The 25,106-nt window shown below is 44.5% G+C and overlaps 1 protein-coding gene across 1 annotated transcript in view; it reads right to left on the bottom strand.

Annotated features, from left to right (window-relative positions):
• The window catches only part of Cd80 (CD80 molecule), a 37,108-nt gene extending 13,331 nt beyond the window's left edge, over positions 1–23,777 (bottom strand). The window contains exons 1-3 of the mRNA XM_057765368.1: positions 23,735–23,777; positions 22,806–23,119; positions 6,295–6,612 (exon numbers count right to left, since the gene is read on the bottom strand). Coding sequence (XP_057621351.1) covers positions 6,295–6,612; positions 22,806–22,908 — 421 coding nt within the window. The 5' untranslated portion in view covers positions 22,909–23,119; positions 23,735–23,777. The remainder of the gene's footprint in view (positions 1–6,294; positions 6,613–22,805; positions 23,120–23,734) is intronic.
• Positions 23,778–25,106: the final 1,329 nt, after the last annotated feature.

Here is a 25,106-nt window from a genome sequence, read left to right as displayed (position 1 = left end):
TGTTTAGAATCACTGCTCAGAAGCTCTTGGCAGACTGTGAACTGTCTAAAGATTAGCCCTTTGGGGCTGGAGGGATGGCTCACTAGTTCCAAGTATTGAGTAGTGTTCAACTTAATTTACTTTTGCAGAACACCCAAGGTCAGTTGCCAGCACTCACATTGGGTGGCTCCCAGGGATCCAACACCTTCTTCTGACTACTGTACTGTGGGCCCATATTTCGGTTTGGCACAGTAGCCATTAGCCTGGTCTGAGCTAGGCACATAGCTCTGCAGACAAGCTGTCGCCTCCTTAACAAAAGTCAGGATGTGCTGCTCCTAGTTTCTTTTGTTAGAATGTGGATTACCTGAGGAGAGATGTTGGCTAAAGCTGATGACTCAAGAGTTTCAGAGGTTCGATGCTTCCTTCCTTTTGTAACTAAGAGGATGTCTTATAGAGATGCTAATTCATGGCCTACCTGACTGCTAGATGTGGACGTGACCTAAGCCCAGGCACCTGGTTGCCTAGGAGACAGCCTAATGGATTTTTCCCCCCACTGGATGTAGATATACGATGTTCCGGGAATAAAGATTCACGCTGGCCTTTTCCAAGATGACCTTGTAAGCTGTGTCGGTTTTATTCCTCGCGACTCCGTTTCAGCCGGGTTAGGGAATCTGTGTTGGACCCACATGGGCTCCGACATAATGGCGCCGTAACGTGGGGCTGACGACTGAACCCCGAGAAAAAGACAATGTGGTGCTGACGAATGAACCCTGAGAAAAAGACATCGTGGTGCTGACTACTGAACCCGAGACGAACCCCGGAGCAAGAAGTACGAAAAGGAACGTGGTGCTGACCGCCGAACTCCATGACCCCGGAGAAGGGACAACACGAGAGAGATGGTGAATGCTGATCACTGGATCCCAGAGGGAAAGCGGACTAACGACAGAGAACGTGAGGCTGATCAGCGCTCCCCAAAAAGCAAGGAAGAGGTGACCAGACGTGAGGAACCCGCGAGAAAAATATCGTGAGTAGTGAGCGCTCAGAAACAGAGATGTAGAATAAAAAAAGAAATGTAGAGAAAAAAGGACAAAATTTAAATTGGTAGTAAAAATTTGTAAATAAGTTAGATATGAAATAAGGAAAAAGTATTCGGGTATATATGTTGGCAACTTAATTTAGAGTGGAGCAGAACAATGACAGAGTTATTGAAAATCTGTAAGCGAGATAGATGCAGAATTGCAACTTTTATTGCCTGCTAAATTAGTAGGAAAAGGTAAAAAAATGACTTGGCCCAAGAATCACCAAGTTACCGCTGAGATTGAGTAGCCACGTGCTCACAGCCAGTTAATCTAACCCACCTACAGGTAAAAGACAAGCAGGAACAAAAGTAAGTTTAGAGAGCAAATTTGACCTCACACAGTCTATAGAACAGAGGAGAGGATTCAAAAATTCTCTTAATTTTATGATTTACAAGTTAAAATAAAAAAGATAGTTAAAAATCTGCCTTCCAGAGCTCAAAAACTACAGTCTAACAAAGAGAGCCTGTGTCCTACCCCCTGCTGTGCAAAGCAGCTTCAACTAAAAAAAAAAGCCAGGTTTAAATTAAGGTAGCCTCTGATATAAGCAGGTTAAAATGCTTCTTTTCCATCTCACAATTTTACCTTTTTGTCAAAAGTCTGTTGTTTATAGGCAAGTAAATTCGTATCCAAGGTGGATTGATTCCAGTACTATGGCTCTGTAGTAAAGTTTAAAGTCAGAGATTGTGATACATTCAAAAGTTCCTTGATTGTACAGGATTTTAAGATTGTTTAGGCTATCCTGAGTTTTTGTCTTCTCATAAAGTTGAGGATTGTTTTTTCGGAGTCTAAAGAATTTTGTTATAAGTTTGATGGGCATTTACATTAAATCTGTGGATTGCTTTCAATAGGATTGTCAATTTTGCTATGTTGGTGCTGTTTTTACAGGAGAATAGGAGATTTTTACATTTTCTGATGGCTTAAATTTATTCAAAGGTTTAAAGTTGTTATACAGGTTTTTCAATTTGTGTGATTAGAGTTACTTAAAGATATTCATGGTATTTGTGGCTATCTCATTTATGATGTATGTAAAAGAGACACATTTGGGTTGTTTTCAGATTCTATGCGTGATAAAGTAATTCTGCTGTGGACATGGTTGAGCACGTGTCCTTGTGGTATGGTTGAGCATCTTTGTATATAGGCCCAGAGGAGGTATAGCTGACTTTTAAAGTGGTTTGTTGCCTAATTTTCTAAAAATTCGACAGCAATGGAGGAGTTTCTCTTAAGTATAAGTTGTGAGCAATGTTTTTGATCTTGGTCATGTTACAGAGATAAGATGGAGTCTCAGAGTTGTTTAGATTTTCATTTCTCCAATGGTAAGGGATGTTATATTTGAGCATTTCTTCAATGTCTTTCAGTCATTCTAAGTTCATTACTGAGAGTTCTTTAGTTTAGGTCTGTTACATATATTTTTTGTGGATTAATTGTTCTTTTGGTGACTGATTTCCTTAGTCTTGTATGTTTTTAAAGTGGATTAGTGATTGGTAAAGATATTTTTCAGTATATTTTGGCAAAGAACCAGCTATAATCAATGTGCCTTACACTAAGCAGCAAATTGAATGGTTATTTCAAAATAGTGACTCATGGGCAATTGCATTTGCTCAGTTTCAAGGTCAGATTAATAATCTTTTCCCAGCTGACCAGTTACTGCAGTTTACACAGCAACATTCATTCATTTTTCCTAAAATAGTAGCAAAGAATCCCTTAAAAGATGCTTTGTTAATTTTCACTGATGGCTCATCTAATGGAAAAGCTGCTTATGTTGTCAATGGCAAAGGACATGTGGTACAGACAGAACCAGCTTCAGCTCAAATAGTTGAACTGCGGGCTGTAGCTATGGTATTTAAGAATTTTGATAATAAGGCTTTCAATTTATATACTGATAGCCGGTATATTTATGAAGCATTAAGGATCCTGGAAACAGTGTCATATATAACAACTAGCAATAAACAAGTTAAAATATTGTTTCAGCAGATTCAGAAAGCCATACAATGTAGAAAGTTACCATGTTTTGTGGGACATATCAGAGCGCATTCAAGTCTTCCTGGTCCGTTAGCTAAAGGTAATGCTCTAGCTGACGAACTTACAAAAATAATTGCCATATCTCAGGTTAAACTTGCACAGCAATCACATGCTTTGCATCATCAAAACAGCTTAAGTTTAAGAAAACAATTTAAGTTAACCAGAGAAGCTGCTCGGCAAATTGTTAAACAGTGTGAAAGATGCCCACAATATCTACCTGTGCCTCATTTGGGGGTAAATCCACGAGGACTTCTTCCCAACCATATATGGCAAATGGATGTAACTCACATTACTGAGTTTGGAAAATTGAGATATGTGCATGTGACAATTGATACTTACTCAGGATTTATAATGGCCACAGCACAAACTGGGAAAGCTGCCAAGCATGTAATAACTCATTGCTTAAAATGCTTTTCATGCATGGGAACCCCAAAGGTAATAAAGACGGACAATGGATCCGGATATGTTAACAAAGCTTTTCAAAGATTTTGTGCTCAATGAAATATCGTTCATAAGACTGGTATTCCATATAATCCTCAAGGACAAGAAATTGTGGAGCGTGCACATGGCTCCTTGAAAACACAACTCCAAAAAATAAAGACAGGGGAGTTGTATCCTCAGACGCCACACAATGCCTTAAATCATGCATTGTTTACGCTAAACTTTCTAAATACAGATGTCCATGAGCAATCAGCCGCGGACAGATTGTGGCATAGCAGTACAAAATCCACATTTGCTAAAGCCAAATGGAAAGATCCGTGTACTGGGATTTGGAAGGGACCTGACCCCATCCTAATATGGGGTCGAGGGCATGTCTGTGTTTTCTCACAGGACAGAAACCAAGCAAGATGGCTTCCAGAGCGGCTAATTCAATGCACTCAGCAAAAGGACTGCGGAACTGAGGACAACGTGGCTGACAACCGCGCCGCAGAAGGAACAGAAAGAAACCGGCTCCGGGAGGAATCCAGTAACCCAGCCCACAGAGAGGAGCCTGATCCGAACCTACAACTTGCAGGACTGCAAAGAGACTTCGGACAAAGAGATCCTGCTGAGAGGAGCTGACTGCGGTGTCTGCTGCTGGCTGTGGTGTGAAACCTGTTGCTTCAAAACTAAGATACAAACTAAACATTTGAGTGTTCTCGGTTTATGGGACAGAACTCATTTTGAATAAAGTATTAAACCTAAGAACTAAGACCTAAGCTTTCCCCTCAGGGAAAGAAAGATGCAAAATAAAGTATGACTAAAATCCCTCTTCATTTAACAAGGGGACAGACTAAGGGTTTAACAGTTACACAGAGACTAAAAATGAGATTTAATAACAACAAATGGTATTATACTCTTAACGGTAATGACCTGATATTTACAGCTGCATATAAGGTGATGGGAAAAATCTGGTAATGACCAATGGTGCTAAATACATCGGTAATGACCAAGAAGAATATAAATTTACGGTAAAGAAAATTATAAAATTATAAATAATTGGAGAGCTGGTACTGACCAGCTAAAAGTAAAATTATAAATAATTGGAGAGCTGGTACTGACCGGCTAAAGGTGAAATTCTAAAGAATCAGAGAGCTGGTACTGACCGGCTAAAAATAAAATTATAAAAAATTGGAGGGCTTGTATTGACTGGCTAAATATGGAATTATGAATAATTTGGAGAGCTGGTATTGACTGGCTAAATATAAAATTATAAAAATTGGGAGAGCTGGTTTTGACCGGCCAAATATAAAATTACGGTATTAGAAATTTAAAGATCGGTATTGACCGATGATGTGGAAAGATCATGATTGTAAATTGCTGCGATTGATAGTTGGCTAAAAGAGAGGCTGTGATGATGAATGTTGAGAGTTGATACGTATGCTGAGAAAGTAAACTCTAAATGTTGTTCTGTACCAGCGGAAGAAACATCTTCAACTCAGGTGATTCTACTTTCCTTTAAGATAGGAGAATATAGTTATTGGGAGCATAATTATTCATAAAGCATTATGATACATCCTGACAAGAGATATGACTGATATACAGGGCCTAAAAAGTATATTTCTCTCCACTAATCTCTTCTTTTTACAGAGGTCGGCAGTCAATGACGGGTTTAAAGCTTCTTCTCCCCAGATGCCTAAGACAGGAGCTTGCATAATTGATGCCTGTTCCAATGACGGGAAAATTTGGGTAAATGAAGAGGACTTTGCCCAAACCAGACGCGGCGTGTCTGTCCTGTTGCAGACGCACAGGAGTTATTAAAATTAATAAGAGAGAGTGGATTGTGGGCCCATATTTCGGTTTGGCACAGTAGCCATTAGCCTGGTCTGAGCTAGGCACATAGCTCTGCAGACAAGCTGTCGCCTCCTTAACAAAAGTCAGGATGTGCTGCTCCTAGTTTCTTTTGTTAGAATGTGGATTACCTGAGGAGAGATGTTGGCTAAAGCTGATGACTCAAGAGTTTCAGAGGTTCGATGCTTCCTTCCTTTTGTAACTAAGAGGATGTCTTATAGAGATGCTAATTCATGGCCTACCTGACTGCTAGATGTGGACGTGACCTAAGCCCAGGCACCTGGTTGCCTAGGAGACAGCCTAATGGATTTTTCCCCCCACTGGATGTAGATATAAGATGTTCCGGGAATAAAGATTCACGCTGGCCTTTTCCAAGATGACCTTGTAAGCTGTGTCGGTTTTATTCCTCGCGACTCCGTTTCAGCCGGGTTAGGGAATCTATGTTGGACCCACATGGGCTCCGACACTGTACAGTTCAAATAAAAAAAAAAGATTGGTCCTTTTTATCTCAAATGACTCAGATAACGAGTTTTGGTCACTCTTAGTGGAGAAGATAAGGATGTTTATGAACAAAGGTAGGGGTACAAATTATTCAGAAAGGTCAAAAGTCTGTGACCTAGTTAACTTGTTACTAGGTTACTTGTTACTAGTTCTCAAGTGCAGTTCACAGTACAGGCACATCACATTCAAGTTACATTCCGAAGAATCAGAAGGCATTTCAGGCCACTCTAGTGCCTGGCCTGATTACTGTGACCTTGTGTGTGTGGTCCAATACACTGACAGATTTTTCCCCCTTGAGCCATCAGTTAGATTCTCTGTAAAATTGGAAACCCACTTCTCAGATAGGAAATGAGACTCCACCTTCTTTGATAGAATTGTCACCTACATCAGTAGAGACGAGACTTTCAGGACATTATAAATCAGTAAATCAGAGACTCCTACCCACCTCTGACCAACAGCTCCACAGAATCCAAGTGCTTCCGTTTGTAAGACCCTTGTTCTTGCCTTTGAACGACACAGGTATACACGCCCCTGTCTGACAGGAACAGGCGCAGGATCATGAGACGGAAGTTGTCTGTGATGTCAAGTAAAGTCCGGTTCTTATATTGGGGCCACACTTCTTTATCCCCAGAGACGTAGCTCAGCACCACTTTTCCCTCTTTCTGCCAGTAGATCCGGAGTCTGGCCAGCTCATCAACAGAGTAATTGTAGCCACAGGGCAGTGAAACCTTTTCCTTCACCGACTTGGACACTCTGGGAACACCTAGAAGACACGTAAGGAAAGACTGCACAACCGTTATTGAGCACAGCAGACTCATTCTGTCAAGTGACTAGCCGTGACAAGTGACTCCAGAATGGATTTTTTTTGTCTTTGTTTTTTGAGACAGAATTTTTATTTTGATCCCCAACACGTTTTTGTTGTTGATATTGTTTGTTTTGTTATCGTTATTTTAGAGATAGGGTTTCTCTATGTAGCCCTAGCTGTCCTGGAGCTTGTGATGGACGCCAGGCTGGCCCTGAACTCACAAGATCCTTCTGCTTCCTGCCTCCTGAGTGCTGGGATTAAAAGTGGGCCCAACCTCGCCCAGCCTCGACACTTCTTTATAATGTTTTATTATTGTATATTAATTGTCCAATATGATGGGTTCATTTATTGATTTTTGGTTTTTTGAAACAGGGTTTGTTTCTCTGTATAACAGGCCTGCCTGTCCTAGAACTAGCTCTGTATACCAGGCTGGCCTCGAACTCACAGAGATCTGCCTGCCTCTGCATCCTGAGTGCTGGAATTAAAGGCATGTGCCTCTACTGCTGGCTTACATTTATAATTTTTATTGTGCTTAAAAAAACCACATAAACCACCACGTATGTTGGATACTTATGATCCTAGCACTTGGGAAGCTGAGGAGGAGAACAAGAAGTTTGAGGCCAGCTTGTCCTACACTGGCAAACCCCCTCTGCTGGGGATGTATTTCAATGGTAGAGCACATGCGTATTGTGCGCAAGGCCCTGGGGTTTGCTGTCAGCACTGGAAGAAATACATCAAATTTACTATAGTGACCATTTTTAAGTTTACGATGGAAACATATCTTCACATTGCTGTGAGACAGAGCTCAGAGCTGTTTGTATGTGTCATGAATCTCTGTCCACACAAAACAACAAACTCCCTCCATTTCTCTCACCCTGGAACCACCGTTCTTCTGCTGGTTTCTATGAATTTGACTACTTTAGATATACTGGACTTTTGTGGGTGGCCTGTTTTATTTTATATTATGTCTTCAAGATTTATTTATCTTGTGTTATATGACATAATTTCTGTAATGGTCTGTTCTGTCCCTTTAAGAGGTAAGCACCCCCCACACCCCTCTCTGCCTAGGCAAGAGGATCTTCTTTCAGCTTCCCACCTGAACTTCTTCCTTTGCATCTCTCTCCTAAAGAGATAGATTCTCCTCTCCTCCCCCCTCCTCTCTCTCTCTGTTTCTTTTTTTCCTCTCTCTCTCTACCTCTCTCTCCTCATCCCCCTTTTCCCTCCAGGTCCCCTTTCCCCTTCCCTTCCATAACCCACTAAACAAATATCCAACCGCATGCATGGCGTGCCTATCCATCTCTGTCTCTCACCCACCGCGGCTCCTTGTGGGACTGGCTGACCCGCCATGCGGTTCCCTGCCTGGGGTTCGCTGCCACTTGTGGCCTGCTGCCCACTGTCACTCCTCAGGGAACAGCGCCATTTTATTTTTACCATTATAATTTCCTTGTGACATGATATGTGATCACAAATAATTTCCATCTTCCTTTGTCTGTGTCCCTCCCTCCCTCCTTCCCTCCCTCCCTCCCCCCTTTCTCTCTCTCGATATATTTATATATACCCTTTTCTCAATTTATATGTTGTATACTTACACACACCCACACGCATGCATGCATGTGCATACGCACACATGCACACAACTGATAAATCTACTCATCTGTTGATGGGCATCCGAGCTGCTTCCACCTCTTGGTTATTGCCATGGATAAGTGCTGCGAGCATGTGTGCGCAAATGCCTCTTCATATCCCCGATTTCACAGATCAGTCAGGTTTGATCCTACCTCAGGCTAACTTTGACTTCTCTAAGTAGCCAAGGGTGACCTTAAACTCCTGGCCTTCCTGTCCCCACCTACTGAGTGCTAGGATTGCAAACTAACACCATCACACCTGGGGCTCTTTTACTTCCTGTGTGCTCTGTCTACCATATTGGTTGATGAAGATAAAATGACTTTGACCAAATCTCGGGTGGGTGTGCTGCCATTGGCACCACAGAACCTATCACACCCTTCCTTTTTTGTTTCTTTTGTTGCTGGTGGCCATGTTAGAGGAACAACCAGTGGCAATTAACTTCAGGGAATCAGCCCACCAGCAAGCAGGGTGAATCTCGGAACTACAAGTATAGTAGGGCTTTGGACCCAGCATGTCTTTTGCTGCTGCTGTGTCTTTCCATGTTCACAGCTGCCATTTTTCTCTGGTGTCTGGCATGGTGTGAATGGGTGTGGGGAGATCTCTACTGCTTTTAACGTGGTGCGATTATCTCATGGAAATAACCCGTCCTACCGGTCATTTTTACCAGTGGAATATTATAAAGATAGTTTCCTCCTAAGATATACTATTAAAGTGTTGGCCCCATCCCTGATAAACCAGGGGCTGCAGAGTATAGAAAATATGAACAAGGAAATGTCGCATAGCTAGTTTCTCTTGAGGAGCCCTATAGACTGTGGCTTAGGTTATTGATTAAGAAAAACAACTGAATCCCAGAAGCTGAGTTAGCTCAAGTTCTTTTGATCTTAATGTTGAGAGATATGTTCACAGTTTCTGGTGTGCCTCATTAAAAAAAAAAAAAAAAGCTTGCTATGACTTAAGGTTAAGTAAAGATGTTTTTGTTAATGGCTTTGAGGTAAAAAAAGAATCTTGGAAAACATTTTAAAGTATTTTCAATAACTTAGCGAGGGCCTTGTTGAGGTCAGGGAACAAGAATAACAACAGCCTGGCTATTGCTGGCTGAGCACCTTTCTTGTGAGGAGGATTGGTGATCATTTCTGCCCTCAGCTCTGATATAAAACACTGTTGATGCAAGGTATCCCTCCAAAGAGAATGGGCTCCAAAAAGCCAGTGCAAGCAGTAAGAATAAATCCTGGTCTCTCTGCCAGTGGCCTGCAGTCTACCCCAGCCATGCAACTGTCATCCACATTCAGATACCTCGCTCAGCCTAGATATAGCAGGGAGGGCCTTGGGCCTTCCTCAAAACCACATGCCTTACCCTCTCTCAGGAGTGGATGGGGGTGGGGTGCAGGAATGGTGGCGGGAATGGGAGGAGGGGAGAGAGTGGGAACTGGGATTGGTATGTAAAATGAAAAAAGATAATTTTTTAAAAAATAAAATAAGAAACTGTTGATGAATGAGTATGCACCCTGAGGATTTAAAATAGAGCCCATGTATTCTTTTTCATAAATAAAAGTTTAGATTTGTGATTCTTCTAAGATTTCTTGTAAGATTACCCTTTGCGATAAATAATAAAATGATTGGTCCTTTCTTTGTAACCGCAAAATGTAACCTGCAAATAAAAGAACTGGCTGAGAACAACCCCTTGCTTGCTTACACTGTGTTCATCGATAACAAGTTGCTTGGGTATGAATGAGTGTGGGTTCTTGGGACAACTTTTCACCTGTAATACAAAAATGTTTAATCACATGGGAGATATGGAAAACAGGCTGTTTTATACTTGTATTCATTGTAATCATTCTTTTGAAAAATAGAATGTAACCATGTTGTAATCTTTATATTGCTTGAAGGATTTCCCCCGGGGTATATAAGTTGTAAGGGAAAAAAATGAATTTAGTTAGAAGGAAGACTTCAAGAGAGACAGAAAGGATTCATCTGGATAGAGGTAAGTGAAGAAATAAAGAACAGAGAAAAACGACGATAGAGAGACGTTCACAAGTTCTGCTGTTCCGTCCATGTCTAAAATTCTACAAGAACTCTGGGTTCTAAATACATTCTGGAGCTGTGCATGATGGTACATTTCTGTAATCCCAGTGCTTAAGAGGTTGAGGCAGGAGGATTGCCATCAGTTAGAGGCCAACCAGAGCTACACAGCAAGGCCTGCCACACCCCAAATAAAATGTAAATAATTTCAGAGACTAGGCCAATTCACAAATGTGAACTCTAAGAATAAGGATGTTCTGTTGTATTGCCTATTCAAAATATGGCCCTCTTAATTTTGTATTTTCTCTTATCTGCCTCCCTTATTCCTTCATGATGAAGAGCCAAAAGGCATAGAATCATAGTCCTCTTTGCCCTGAGCTTCCCAAGCATCTCAAAGTCTCTGTCGAGACCTCTGTAAGGAGCTATGACCTCCATGTCACGAATGTCTGACATTCCCAACAGAGGTAGAAGAGCACGAAGTTCCGCCATCTTGCTTCAGTTCTCATAAAGCAACAAGGATCCTTTTGTCTGATGTCACAGTCTACTCAGTCTCAACAAAACAACCACAACAAAATAAACAACAACTAAAAAATCTATCCAATGGAACTTTCCCTTTGTTTTTTTCTACAGCTCTTTCCCCAACTCTCTCTCTCTCTTTCTCTCTCTCTCTCTCTCTCTCTCTCTCTCTCTCTCTCTCTCTCACACACACACACACACATGCATGCACACATACACGCACATGCATAAGCATATATGTACACACACATCTACGTGCTCACACACATCCATGTACATAAGCATATACGCACACACATGCATATACGTGCTCACACACACAGACACCACACATGCATGCACAGACACCACACACACACACATACACATTGCACAGAACTGCATTTTGTTTTGTTTTGCTTGAAACAAGGTAACCCTAGGAAGCTCAAGCAGACTATCTTGACCCTCCTGCATCAGCTGGGAGTTTTCCTTCCTGAATTCTAGGAATGCTGTAAGCTACTACTAATGGCTACTAATATGGTTTTGAGCACTCTCATTTTCCCACCACACGGTTTGATTTGGGAGCAAAGGCCACTAAACCTTTTACTAGATGAGAGACTGACTCAGAGGAGAGTTGAGATGCCACTTCCTTTATAGAAATCTTCTGATTATGCAGCCTAAAGTGAACCCAGTATTTTGCAGCGACCTTATACCTTGAATACCCATTACTACATTGGCAATTAACCTGCCACTTTCCTACCATACATACCATTCAGTGGAGCACCTAGAATGGCGATGTCACTACAAAGAGTTGCCCTGAATCTTCCTCTCTCCCGCACATTGACAGGATAACAAACAGTGAGCATTCTAATGAATGGAAAAGCATTTACTCATTTTACACACACATCCTATGGACCAGGTCAGAGACAGGAACACCCAGGGAGTGGGACGCTCCTCCGGTCCCACGAGAAGGCAGGTAGATTTTAAGAGACCCCAGAGAAAGTGCCAGGGCAGGTTAAAGAATCTGCTGCGCCCCAAAGGAATACGGAGGACAAAGTTGAGGACTGTGAAGTCTGGGGGGGGGGCACTACCAGCATTTTCTCTTTCTGCAGCTTATTTTACAGATACGGAAACTAGGTCAAGGAAAAGGCGCTGCCCCAGGTCTATGTATATATTTCTTACTGGCCCCGACTTTTAAGGCCCCTCTCTTATTGACCTCTGCAATCATTACTGTTAGCTGTCCACTTGACAGAATCTAGAATCGCTGGAGAGACCAGTGTCAGCTCTCAAAGAAACTCAGGACAAATGGCTAACCATGATTCCTGTTTAACATACCAGTGCTGGCCTCCAGGCTCTCTGGGAATTGCAAGCACTGTTACAGAGTCCTGGCTCCTCTCTGCTCCTCTTAGCCCCGCCCTCTACCCTAAACCTCTCCAGCTCCTGAGCTTCCCGTCCCTCCCTTTCCCCAAACTTCTAATAACTCAGGCATTTCAGTAACACACTGTCTCGATTCTCTCCCCTCTCCTGGTTCCCTCTCTTGTCCCTCTCTCTTCTCTTCCTCTCTCCCTCTTCCCATCCTCTCTCCTCTCACGACCCAGTCTATTCTGCCGGCCACGTTCAATCTGCTACTCTTTCTTTCCGCTCTGGATGCTTCCAGAAGCCTCTGGCTGTACTCTCCCTCATATCTACAATAAAAAAAACCTTCTTCCCAATCACACCTTAGAGTGGCCATGTCCTCATTTTTTATCAGTCATATTTTGGCACGCCTATGGGGAATTATCCTGATCTCACCGAGGCGGGGGACCTGCCCGTTGTGGAGAGCACCGTCTCAGAAGCTGGGTATCACAAGCATTCCCACACTTTCTCTCGACAGGGATGCCTTGTGGCCAGCTGTTTCCTGCTCCTGCTGCTGTGACTCCTCGCCATGATGGACACCCTGATGGATACCCTGAAACTGTGGGGCAGAACAAGCCCTTCCTCCCCTGAGTGACTTTCGTCTGGCCATTTTATTATGGTGACAGGAAAAGAAACCAAGGTGCCTGCCTCCTCCAGCTTTAGGATTCAGTTCCCGAAGATCTAAGGCAACCCTGCATGGCTCCCTCCTGGCCCCACCACAGAGCTCTTCCTCTTTGAGAAGGAGTCTTGGGAGGGACCAGCGGGTAAAGGAAACTGTTAATAAACCTGACATCCTGGCTATGATCCTCGGGGCCCACGTGTTGGAAGGAGAGAACTAACTCCTGCAAGTTGCCCTTTGACCTCTAACATTTGCCGTGGGTGTGCATACAAATAAATAAGTAATAAGCAAACAAGCAATAAAAATCAAGAGTCCTAAGGATCTGTAATCCCAACACTTAGGAGGCTGAAGTAGGAAGACCAAGAGGGATAAGGTTATCCCTGGCTACACAGAGAGTTTGAGGCCAGCCTAGACTGCAAAAGATCTTGTTTCTAATGAACAAAACTAAAAAATGAAAGAGTCCCTTTCTTTCCGGGCTTTGACTCACCTCATGGTTGCAAGGCTGGAATGACTCACCACACCCCAGGACATGGACAAGGCTTACACTTGTGGCCTATGCCTGCCCTCTTAGTCATCTGATGGCCTCTCCACCCTGTGCTCTTGGCTGTCTGTCCACTGTGCATCCAATTATCCTCCAGCATGGATTTGCTAAGTGGATTCCATTTTAAAGCTTGGTCCCTGGGGCTGGAGAGACGGCTCGGTGGTTAAGAGCCCTGGTTCTTCTTCCAGAGGGACCTCTCTCCAATTCTCAGCTCCTACAAGATGACCCATAATCACCTGTAACTCCAGTTCTAGGGGGTCTCGCATCTTCTTCTGGTCTCTGTGGGTACCAGGCACACGCATGATATACAACACATGTGTGTGTACAAAATCCCATACACATAAACCAAAACCAAAAAAAAAAAATCAGACATGTTTCCTCATCAGTATATCCCTCTCGCAAAAAACCAACATTTCAGTATCTAAACCCCAACTCATTAGCTCCTAGCAAGTGTCAATACCACAAAACTCATCAGATGAGACCTCAGGGTTTTGTGGCTCTGGGGCAGTGTCCCCTAAAGCCCAAACTCTCAGGTCCCGACCCAGTGCTGTCATCGGCGTCTACCTTGCCTTGTGCCCCCGGAGTCACAAAGGTGCCCTTGGGGAAAGCCCATGTGTGCAGCCTCATTCCCAGCACCCTGTGTCTTGGAAAACAAGATGGGAGCAGTAACACCTTCCTAGCTCACAGCCATGATTAGTGAGACAGCTGAGCTTGCAGGCTCCCTTTAGGCAGCTTTGCCGAATGTCACCGGTTCCTACTCTAGAGTCATAACCGACACGAATGAGAAGATAAGCTGAAGACCAAGCTATGGCCTGGACACATTTGGGGATGCAGGAAAGCTAAAAGATGTGTCACAGAGCGCAGACTACATGTTCCCATGGACTTCGACTCTAGTGGGCTCTGCTACTTGTCGAGTTAGCTGTCTTCTCATCCATAAAAGGGTGCAACACCTGCATATTCCAGAGCACCGCAAAAGTAAATTCAATTAAACTATAGAAGCAGGGAGACCCTGGGACAGCAAGTCTTCTGTAGGAGGATCAGCATTCCCTCTGCCTGCCCCAAATCTTCCCCTCTGGTTGCTTCAATCTCACTCAGGGATCTTAGCAGCTGTATAGGACTCTGGTCTTGCTTGAACCTATTGGACACTATGACACAAAACAGATAATTTATTGGGGCCCCAGATAATGGGCTATCCCCTCCCCAGACCTGCTGGTTTCCATCCTATAGAATGCAATGCATCCAGCAGCTTTTGACACCGGATGACACAAACAAGAGAAAAATCATAACCAAAAGCAAAACTGTTTTGTTTCAGTGGCAGTTCCTGAGGAGTTTTTGTGCACTCACACGCAGAGAGGCATGGATGTCTCTCTAAAAGTCATGGCGCCTCATCAATGGGCTACTCTCCATTTCTGTCTGAGCCCCCACCCCTCACATCCCCCATGCTGAAGAAGAACCAGACTGAAAAGAGGAATCAAAACTTTCCCGTGCGGCCTGGAAATTCCCACAGGAACCAGGTTCACACTCTCATGCTGAGCAATGAGAAAAAAATGGAAGAAACGTCTTGGAAGAATTTTGTTTGTGTGGGTGACTCTGGGAGGGACCCGGGTTCCTGAAACCTCACTGGATCTCTGAATTTGTTTGTTGCCACTTGGCTCTTCAACACCCCAGACAAAGCAAGAGTGAGGATTCAAACAGGACACTGTACCTAACTCTCCTCACCATGCCTAGGACGTGAGAGAAGCCAGCATCTTCCTGAGGAGGTCCACATGGTCCAGGACCCAAGTCACTCTGGGCTGGTGTTCCCTACTCAGAAAAGCCTTCCTCTGTCTCTCCCAGAGTCCCCTCTAACATCACTGTCTAGCCGCTCCTTAGGCTCTGACCCCGAAATGTTTGTCTTCAATCTTTTTGTTATGTTTTGGTTTTTCTTTTTGAGATGAGGTATATCCCTACGTGTCCTTTGTCTGGATTTATCTGGCCAGAATACTGTGATTACACGTATAAGCCACTGTGCGTGGCTTTGGCTTCAGTCTTGCTCCAGCTGATGCAGGTTACATGGGGGATAGACGGTACCCGTGTACATGAACAACATGCAAGTCCATCTGTGAAGTTTTGCCTGTTTGTTTTTTTTCATTGCCGCATTTGCAGTGTTGAGAACGGGGCCTACCTGGCTGGGAAGGGAACGAAGTGGACCCCTGCTGAATGCATAGCTAAGTATTAGGAGCTAAGCTGACCACAAGTTAGGACTATAACCTTGAAGAGCTGGGTAAACCTCTTTGGGCCTCAGGTTGACTTCTGCAGAGTGGATGTGTTCTCTCCACCCCGTATGTAATAACCCGCAGAGATCCTAGGACACAAGCAAGGTGCTTTCTTAACTGTGGCGCTGTATGATTTTTAAGCACAGACCCTTACATCTTATTGTATTTATTATTCATGTGTGTGAGCGAGGGGATGGATACATGCCATGGCGTGGATCTCAGAGGACAATATCAGGACTCGGTTCTCCTTTGCTGTTGATTATGGGGATTGAACCCGGGTCGTTAGGCCTGCAGTGTTTACCTGCAGATTCGTCTCATCAGTGCTAATACAGGTTTTGGCAGGGTTCTTCTAACTGTGTACCACATCCTGCTTGGTTGAGCCACACCCAGAATGGAACTGCAGAAACTGTCTGACCTGTGGTCTGAATGGAAGGCCCACAGCGGGCTTGGGGTGCTCACCAGGCCCCTTCTAGGCCTCAGCAGTTGTTTGGAGCCGAGGCTGTAAGAGAAAATGGGTAGGAAGATCTGCACTGACTGCTTTTGTGTGTCAGCTTGACCCAAGCTAGAGATATCAGAGGAAGGAGCCTCAGCTGAGGAAATGCCTCCTTGAGATCAGCTGTAAGGCATTTTTCTCATTTAGTGATCAGTGGGGGAGGGCCAGCCCATGGCAGGTGGTGCCGTCCCTGGGCAGCTCGTCCTGTGTTCTATAAGAAGGAGGGCTGAGAAGCCATGGGAAGCAAGCCAGTAAGCAGCACCCCTCCATGGCCTCTGCATCAGCTCCTGCTTCCAGGATCCTGCCCTCTTTGAGTCCCTGTCCTGAGTTCCTTCTGTGATGAACAGCAGTGCTGAAGTGTAAGCCAAACAAACGCTTCCCTCCCCGAATCGTTGTTTGGTCATGGGGTTTCATCACAGCAAGAGAAACCCTAAGACAACTTTTAACGAATATGTGTGCCCTACTCCTCTGGGTGGCAAACTGGGAACACTAAGCAGTTAGCCTTGGGCAGCCCTGGCCTTTCCCGACAGCTTTGCCATCTGCCTCCCTTACTGACTTCAACTCCTAGCCACTAGGCCCCTGGAGAGGGAGCTACCAACCAGTAGACATAAAGACCTCTGGTTTTAGTAAAAGGTGAACGAGTTATATAATTTGAAGAGAAATCAGAGTAAGACCACTGGTTTTAGACCAAGAACTCGTCTTTTCAGAACTCGGTCTACAGCAATGCATTATTAGCCGTGAAGACAATGATACTCCAGTATATCCTACAACATAGATGAACCCTGAAAAGAAGCCAGACACGCGGCACCACAGGGTATATGCTTCCACTCTAAGAAATGCGCAGAAAAGGCATGGTTTACAAGAGGGGAAGTAGAGTCATGGTAGCTAGGAGACGAGGCCAGGCGACATGGAAGAGTGGCCACTGGAGGGGTCTGGTTACAAGGTGTTGAAAATGCCCGGAAACTACAGAGCAGTTAGAGCTTCATCACAGTGTGAGAAACGGAAACCCAGCAAACGCTCGCTTTAAAATGGTCAGTTTTAAAGCTTTTCAGGTAATCTAAGTTTTTATCTTTTTATTTTTGGTATTATGATGAGCTTGCAGCTTAGGGGCTATACAGTTCTTTCTTTTTAAGAGTGCCATCAACCAGCCATGGTGGCTCATGCCTTTGGGAGGCAGAGGCAGGTCAACCTGGGTCTACATAATGGGTTCCACTAGCCAGAGTTACATAGTGAGAACTTGTCTAAAAAAAAAAAAAAAAAAAAAGCCCCCAAACCTAAACCAAATGGGTGCTTTCAATGTGCCCACTTTTATATTTTTCAGAAAAGGGTGTTTTGGATGAAAGTAAGAAAATAATAAAATAAGTAATTATTTTATTAAAATCTATTTAAATCATTTTGTTAAAATAAAAGTTGGTAAGATGGCTCCATGGGTTAAGGCATTGATGAAAACTAACCCTGATAACCTGAGTTCTACCCCTGGACCCACAAGGTAGAGAGAACTAAGTCTTGCAAGTTTTCCCTTTGGTCTCCACAGGAGAGCTGTGGCACACACACACACACACACACACACACACACACAAAACACATGCACGCATGCACGTACGCTCCTCCACACAGGTCTGATGTATCTTTCTAGAGTCTAACTACAGGAACAAATATGGAGGCTCCTAGGTAGCCAAGGCCTTGGGCAAGGGTCTTAGTGCTGGATTACCAGGTCTCCTAACAGAAAGGGAACAAGCTAAGTACAGCATCTTAAAATTCATAAGCTGGGCGGCAGTGGCTTTAATTCTAGATTTTAATTCCAGCACTCGGGAGACAGAGGCAGGTGAATCTCTGTGAGTTCAAGGCCAGCCTGGTCTACAAGAGCTAGTTCCAGGACAGGCACCAAAGCTATATAGAAAAACCCTGTCTTAAAAAAACCAAAAAAAAAAAAAAAATCCACCAGATGAGGAGGTTAGCTCAGTAGTAGTGCACTTGCCCAAACGCTTGGTTTGATCCTCAGCACTGAAAGCAAAATAAATAAATAAATAAAATAACTCAAGAGATGTGATATACATTACATAAATGTGCTAGTTAAATAAGCATTTTCCAAGACCAGAAAAAAATAACATTAAATTTAAAAGAATGAAAGGGGGGACATAAATATTACTTCTCATCCTAATACATGGAGATGTTTATTTCAATATTCGGATCTACAGTCATACCACACCAATCGTGCCCCATCTCGACTCATCTTGGAAGCCAAGAAGGGTTGGGCCTGGTTAGTATATGTTAGGAGACAGTTGATGCTTGGACACAGTCTTCTCTGTGGAAGCGATACTATGGGGCACGTCTAAACTTATGTTAAGTGATTTCCACAGGTCTGTGCAGCGTTCCAGCAGGACAAGGATGTGTGCTGGCTCCCTAGTCATGGGACGATTTGAGTCTTGCCCCTGACTTTCCTTCCAGTCTAGATACAGTACTTACAGTCTGTAGAAATCAGGTCTTTATTTTTTTTCTCCTAAATTCAAAACTCTTGGATGCTGATATTTGAACTACAGTTATCAGGGTAACGATGGCAGAGGTTATAACTCACGAGATGTGTTGGCCCATTGTGTTCGGATAGCAGGGTGTGGATGGGGATTACTCTTTGTGACACTTGCTTTCTCTCTACCTCAGAGCTCCTAATGCATTCATATCCAGCTTATCCAACTTCTGCAGAAAGCTTTTCCCCAGCCCTCAGAGCTGAGCCATCCGGAAAGGATCCCAGCCCCGAAGGAAAGGCAGCCTACTTACACTTAGGCTTCCCTGATGGTTGCCTCCTAGTCACCAGTTTCTGGAATACAGCCATGCATTTCTACCTCAAGAGACCACGCCTGAAACCTAACAGTGGAGAGGGTGTGGCTGGATCCTATCTTGTGAAAGGAAAAGGCCCACTTGCCCTGGAAGCCAATGGCCAGAGAGTAGAAGGGGAGAGGGGACCACGTCACCATGGCGTGACTTCCTGACCCAGGGCAGGGTTGAAGGTGTGGTAACTCCACAGCCCCCAAACAGTCCTCCCTTACCTGACCCGAGGGACCACGGACCACTCGTATCCTCACCAAAATCTGTCAAGTTCTCACCAGCTTCATATTGCTCGTGTCTCAGACCATCCTTCCCGCACCCGACCCCTCTCTCTTCACTAAAACCATCAGTCACATCACCGTACACTTTTGGCTCCAGAAACAGCCTCCTGTTAGGTTTTTGCACAATTATTGTGGTTGCTCTATGAGCCATTCCTCACGCTTCACCAGCTCAAGATTTTTGTATGTTGTTCAATCCTAGGAACTGAATGCAGAGCCTCCTATTGCTAGGTAAGCACTCTGCCCTTGGGCTGTATCTGCAGCTTTTTTTTTTTTTTTTTTTTTTTTTAAAGATAAAGACTCTTGTAGTTCAGGCTGGTCTCAAACTCACCATGTCCTATAGAATGATTCTAAATTTCTCATCTTTCTGCCTATGACCCCTAAGTGCTGAGATCACACATGCCCAGTTTATACCCTTCTAGAGTTGAAGCTCAGAGCCTTCTGTATGCTGCTCAAGTACACTACCCACTGGGATATCCAGTCCATGATTTCTATTTAAAGACAGGTCTCACTAAGTTGTCCATGCTAACCTTGAATTCCCCTTATAACCCAGGGAGGCCTTGAATTTTGTTTTTGTTTCTCAAGACAGGGTTTCTCTGTGTAACCGCTTCGACTGTCCTGGAACTCTCTTTGTAGACCAGGTTGGCCTTGAACTCACAGAGATCCACCTGCCTCAGCCTCTGCCTCCCAAGTGCTGGGTTTAAAGGTGTGTGCCACCACCACCCAGCCTGAGGCTTTGAGTTTTTGATCCTCCTGCCTCAACCTCCGGAGTAGCTAGGATTACTGGCACCTGTGTTAACACATCTGACTTTCCGTTTTTCTTTGAATATCATTTACATGCAGTTATACTTCTCAAACAGGGTTCTACCAGCCTCAGCATCACTGGGATGCTTACTATAAATGCAGAATCTCAGGCCCTGATTCCAGGCCACCTAAGCAGAAGCAACCTTTCAAGTAAGATTCGTAAACCAGGTATGGTAGCTCCCATATGTAATCTGGCTACTCTGGAGGCTGAGGCAGGAGTTTGGGGGCAAACCTGAGCTACATAATGAATTCCAAGCCAGCCTGGACTACAGAGTGAGACCCTGACTCTAGAAACCAAAACAAAAATACCTTAAAGTATTTTTCAGAGCAGTTTTAGGTTCCCAGGAGAACTGGGTGGACAAACCTGCAGGATTCCCACAGATCGGTCTTGAGTATCCTCTATTGTCAGCATCCCATGAGGCAGCGACACATTTGCCACACTCCACGAACCTACGCTGACATATCACCCTCACCCAAAGTCACGGTGTAGTATTCCCTCTAGGAGGTGGGTTTCTATAGGTTCGAAATGTCTACGATCAATAGATACATCATTATAGGATTATGCAAAATAGTTTCACTTCTCTGAAAAATCCCCTGTGCTAGGGACAGCCTTTTAACCCCTACCCAGGTGATAATATGCGTAATTAATGTATGGCCAGCGCTGAGATAGATAGTGCCACCTCCCCCTCTAAACCCTTCTTCGCCCTCCCTGTGCAGTGTGAATGACGTTCAGATTCCTTAAAAGCCCAGGCCCGAGGCTATGCTCCCATCTGGTCCTGCTCTCTCCATCACTGTCTGTCTGCAGGCAGAAATGGTGCCTCAGAACAACACCTTTCCTTCAAAGTTCTCACCTCTGTGTTCATCACACAAATGCAATGATTATTAGGTTGTTCATCTTCTTCCTTCCAGTGACTATAAATTCCATGAAAGAAAGGATCTCATAATTTGTTCCCGGGACCAATAAACATGTCTCGTACCCAGAAATTGCCTGGTGTTTGTTGAATTAAGTGTTTAAAAAGAGTGAGCTAGACAGTTATGGTATAGCTCAGTTGGCAAAGTGCTTGCCCGGAATGCCCTCTATCTGATATCTAAACTAGGCAAGGTGCTGTATCTGGAATCCTAGCACTTAGGAGATGGAGGCAGGAGGATCAAGAGTTCAAAGTCAGCCTTTGTTACCTAACAAGGTAAAGGCCAGCCTAGGCTACACGAGACTCTGCCTGAAGTTTGCCACCCTGCCCAGAATCCTCTATCACATCTGCCTCCGTCAGCTGTACTCCTCCAGCGACCCTGTCCTCTTTTCTCAGAACCTGGTCTTTGGTAGTCCTCCTATTTTCCTATTTCTTGTGGGATTAGTTCCGGGATTTACATATGCAAACATGTTTGAAGCCACGAAGCGCATGCTCAACTACTTCTGAGGTGAGGTGAACTCTCAGAATAAGATGCCTGTGGACTCAGCCCAGTAGACACTGAAGGCAGCTGTAGGGCCTGGTGCTTTCCTAATGGCTAAAAATGAATCAGCTAGGCTTGGTTTAAATGTTGTCTGCTTTCTCTCTCTTTTTAAGAGTTTTTCCACCCCACCCATCCACTCCCAAGCCCCATTTCGGGGTGTATGGAGTTTCTCCAGAAGACTAGAGTTTGGGAGTGCTTCCCTAATCTCCAGGAAAAGATTGTAACTGTTGGACGTGCCGACTATGTAGAGAACTTGATGTATGAATGGGCACTCAAGTCGTGCTTGTCTGGGTTCTGCAACCAAATCTCACAGCTTGGGATGGAAAACCTAAAACTGCTACTATTGTAGCAGGTGGCCTTCGTACCTTCATCCCCTCCTTTCTCTCTTCTTGTCTCTCACATTCTTAGATATTCTGGGCAGGATTTTAGGTGAATGATTTGACACCAGGGCCTCTGAGAGTCTAGTTTCCGCATTGCCGTCTGGCACTCTGGCTTCCTCCTCATTTGTGAGAAACAGTTTATACGCTATTCCTTAGAAAGCAGATCTTTTGTTTCCTGACCTTTAAAAAAGGTCATTCAGGACATGGTGGATGGCAGTTCCCAAGAAAACCGTGATCTGGGCAGAGCCTTCACCCCTTCTGATAGTGCCTGAAGTTTAACCCCTTCAGACCACCGACACAGAAGCAGAATCACCTTGAGAGCAAAACACTCTTTGAAGAACACATAGGAAACACACAGCCCGTCAGAAACAACTAAAAAAAACCAATCATTTTGCACTACATCCTAGCAGTCAGATGTCAGTATTGACACACTGAAGAAAGCAAAGCTCGAGAAGAAATATTAAGAGAAAGATTTCACACTAAGAAGTTAACATTTCTCAACTACCCACCAAACGGAAGAGGTCACCGTTGTTTGGTCTTAGAGGAAGGCCACATTAATTGAGTCATAGCGTAGAAACATACTTTGAAAACCAGAATCCCAGACCAAGGCTGTAGACACATAACAAGATGTGACCGAACATCTATTATAGATGGAGGAGGCCACAGCCCTGAGCTGCTCTCTGGATTTCTGTGTTGTTAAAACAGTGCTGTCCCTACTTCTGTGTTAGAGTTGAAGCTCTTGATTTAACTTGGTTTCTAATTTGCTGTGTGAACCTATATGTCCTTTTACTGTCTTTGAACCAGAACTTTCTTAGCTTTAAAGTATTCTGGAAACACACTGAAGGGTCCCTCTGGTTCACAAAGTGAGCAGAAGGAGACGGCTACAAAGTAAGCTGAGGGAGCCAGCACAGAGAACAGCGTCTTTCTCAAAACCCGTCGAGCTTAAGTCAAGTTCCTGGAAGTTCCTTCCTTACCTGAAGACATTCGAGAAAGACCAACCAGCAGCACAAAGAGATGAATGAGCCAGAGAAGTGGACACCTGGGTGGCGGAGTATCCTGCCTCAGTCGGCACCCCATAGCTTCAGATGCTTTGGTTAGATGGTGAAAGCCAGGAAGCCAGAGCCAGAGGGAGCCCGGGCACCTCCTAGGCTCACAAAAATCAGGAAACAGCAGTAGAGAGGCCTAAATGGTAGACACCAGGCAGATGCTGAAGACAATTCTATGGCTCCACGGAAATGGGACAGTTCTTGAGTCCCCGAAGGCTGTGTTTCACAACCTGAAACAGAAACTAACAAGAGTCGTTGCTCGCAGTGAGCTAAGCTGAAAACTCTCCCATCTGCAAGGAGTGAGAGTTCTTAATCTGAGTGGCCTCTAAATTAGGGTGTGGCCATGAGGGGAATTTAAAGGTGGAGGGGACTCTAGGGGAGGTGACTTGTTCTGGACATTTCCGAGAATTAGCGGCAGTTGGGTGAAAGGGTTCTCTGCTTGGGGGTGTGGCTAACATCAGAACACAGTGAGAGCCCATTTCACAAATAACAACAATGAAAAGCACAGAGACCCTTCAGTATCAGCCAGTCCAAGAAAGCTTAAATCCCACCTCCCACTTTCTCCACTCTCCATCCCCACAGTCACACGCAAAAACACAGAGGGACTGGCAAACATGTATTTGTCCAGGGTAGTGTTTTATCTATTAACAGGATATCAAGAACCTCAGATCTTAAACACAATAACTCCTACAGGATTTCATCCAACGGAGGGGTGTCCCAGTAAAAAGAGAGCAAAGAAAAGATACACGACAAACACTATGTATTTAGACTATGCCGTATAATGTGAAGAGGCTTGTTTATGTTTTTTTCCCAGTAAACGTATTAAAATTGAGAAATGAAAATGAATGACGCCATACCTACAACTGGCCAGATGTGTGGATCTCCTCTTTTGGAGCTATCCCTGAGTCACACCAGATTGTCTCTTGCTAGCCACGCTCTAACCTGTAAGTTTGAAGAGACTTTTCCATTAGCATTTTATTGATTAGAAAAACTCAAGGTCAGCCTATAGAAATATTGGCTAGCATCCAGGAAACGCAAAAAAATTCTGATGGTGTTTTCTAAGAGTGTTGAAATGCCACAGCCGTGAGAACAAGAGTTCTCAGGAGACTCCTCCGAGGGCATGTCACAACTGTATGCTTGTTTTAAAAGCAGTGAAGTTGGGGCTGAGGAGGCGGTTTTGTCAGTAGAATGTCTGCCTACCATGCAGGAAGCCCCGAGTTCGAGCCCCAGAGTTGTATGAACAGTGTGGTGACACTGGAGAGGTGGAGACAGGAGGATCAGAAGTCCCAGATCATCCTGGGTTATATAGCAAGTTGGAGGCCAGCCTGGGATATAGGAGCTGTTGTCTTAAAAAGAAAAGAAAAAAGGTCAGGTTGGTGGTAAATTGTTCTACTAAGGTTTCCCACAGTTGATAAATTGTAAATGTAAATACTTACTCGCTGAAGAAGATGTCTTTTTCTTGTGTCTTAAAAATCAAAAGGTGGGGCCCACTGACAGCCTTCTCCACTTGCTGTCGTCTTTATGACTAACACAGCAGGGGGGGCGGAATTTCCCCTTTCCAACTTCCCTTTACCAAAACCTTGAGGAAGCTCCCTTGCTCTTTGAGAGAGTGTGACTTGGGCAAGATGCCCAGCAGACTGCCCTCACCACGGGGATGAACTAACCATGGTGAGAGTTTTGGCTGTCTAAGAAGAGGAAGAGCAAGGGGCAGGCACTGGCTCTGCCTGTACCGTGGTGTGGGAGCCATCCTGACTGTTTCCACACTGATCTGGCGTTCTGTTTTCATACTGAGTTACTCTTTGCTGTAACTACAGCTGTCTGGCTCAGACATAGTAGGCATTGGGGGGGGGGAGCATGTTTTCTGTTTACTAGACCAATCTAGGTGCATTTGCATCTTGCCCATCCTCACAGAAGGTGCTCCCTACAGTCACACTGGATGGCAGGCAACACTCACCTCAGGACAGCTGGTGTAGCTCAAGGAGCACAATGAAAACATCACGGGATGGGACAAAGAAGGCTCCAGCCCCACCCCCTCACCCACAACTGTTATCTGCAGCCAGTTTGAACTGCCTGGGACCCTATATGTGGAATTTGGGAGGACCCATGGACAGGCAGCCAGCCATGCTGGACAGGGAATCTCTTTGCACAGGCAGATCCAGGCAGATCCTTGACTGAGACTACAGTTTTCACAGTTGACTTCTGACTGACCTAGGCCTCCCCTATGGCCTT

The sequence above is a fragment of the Chionomys nivalis genome, chromosome 3, assembly GCF_950005125.1.
Source record: "Chionomys nivalis chromosome 3, mChiNiv1.1, whole genome shotgun sequence".
NCBI classification, from domain to species: Eukaryota; Metazoa; Chordata; class Mammalia; order Rodentia; family Cricetidae; genus Chionomys; species Chionomys nivalis.
Note: the sequence above shows the minus strand (reverse complement) of the source record. Positions and strands in the feature narration are given on the sequence as shown.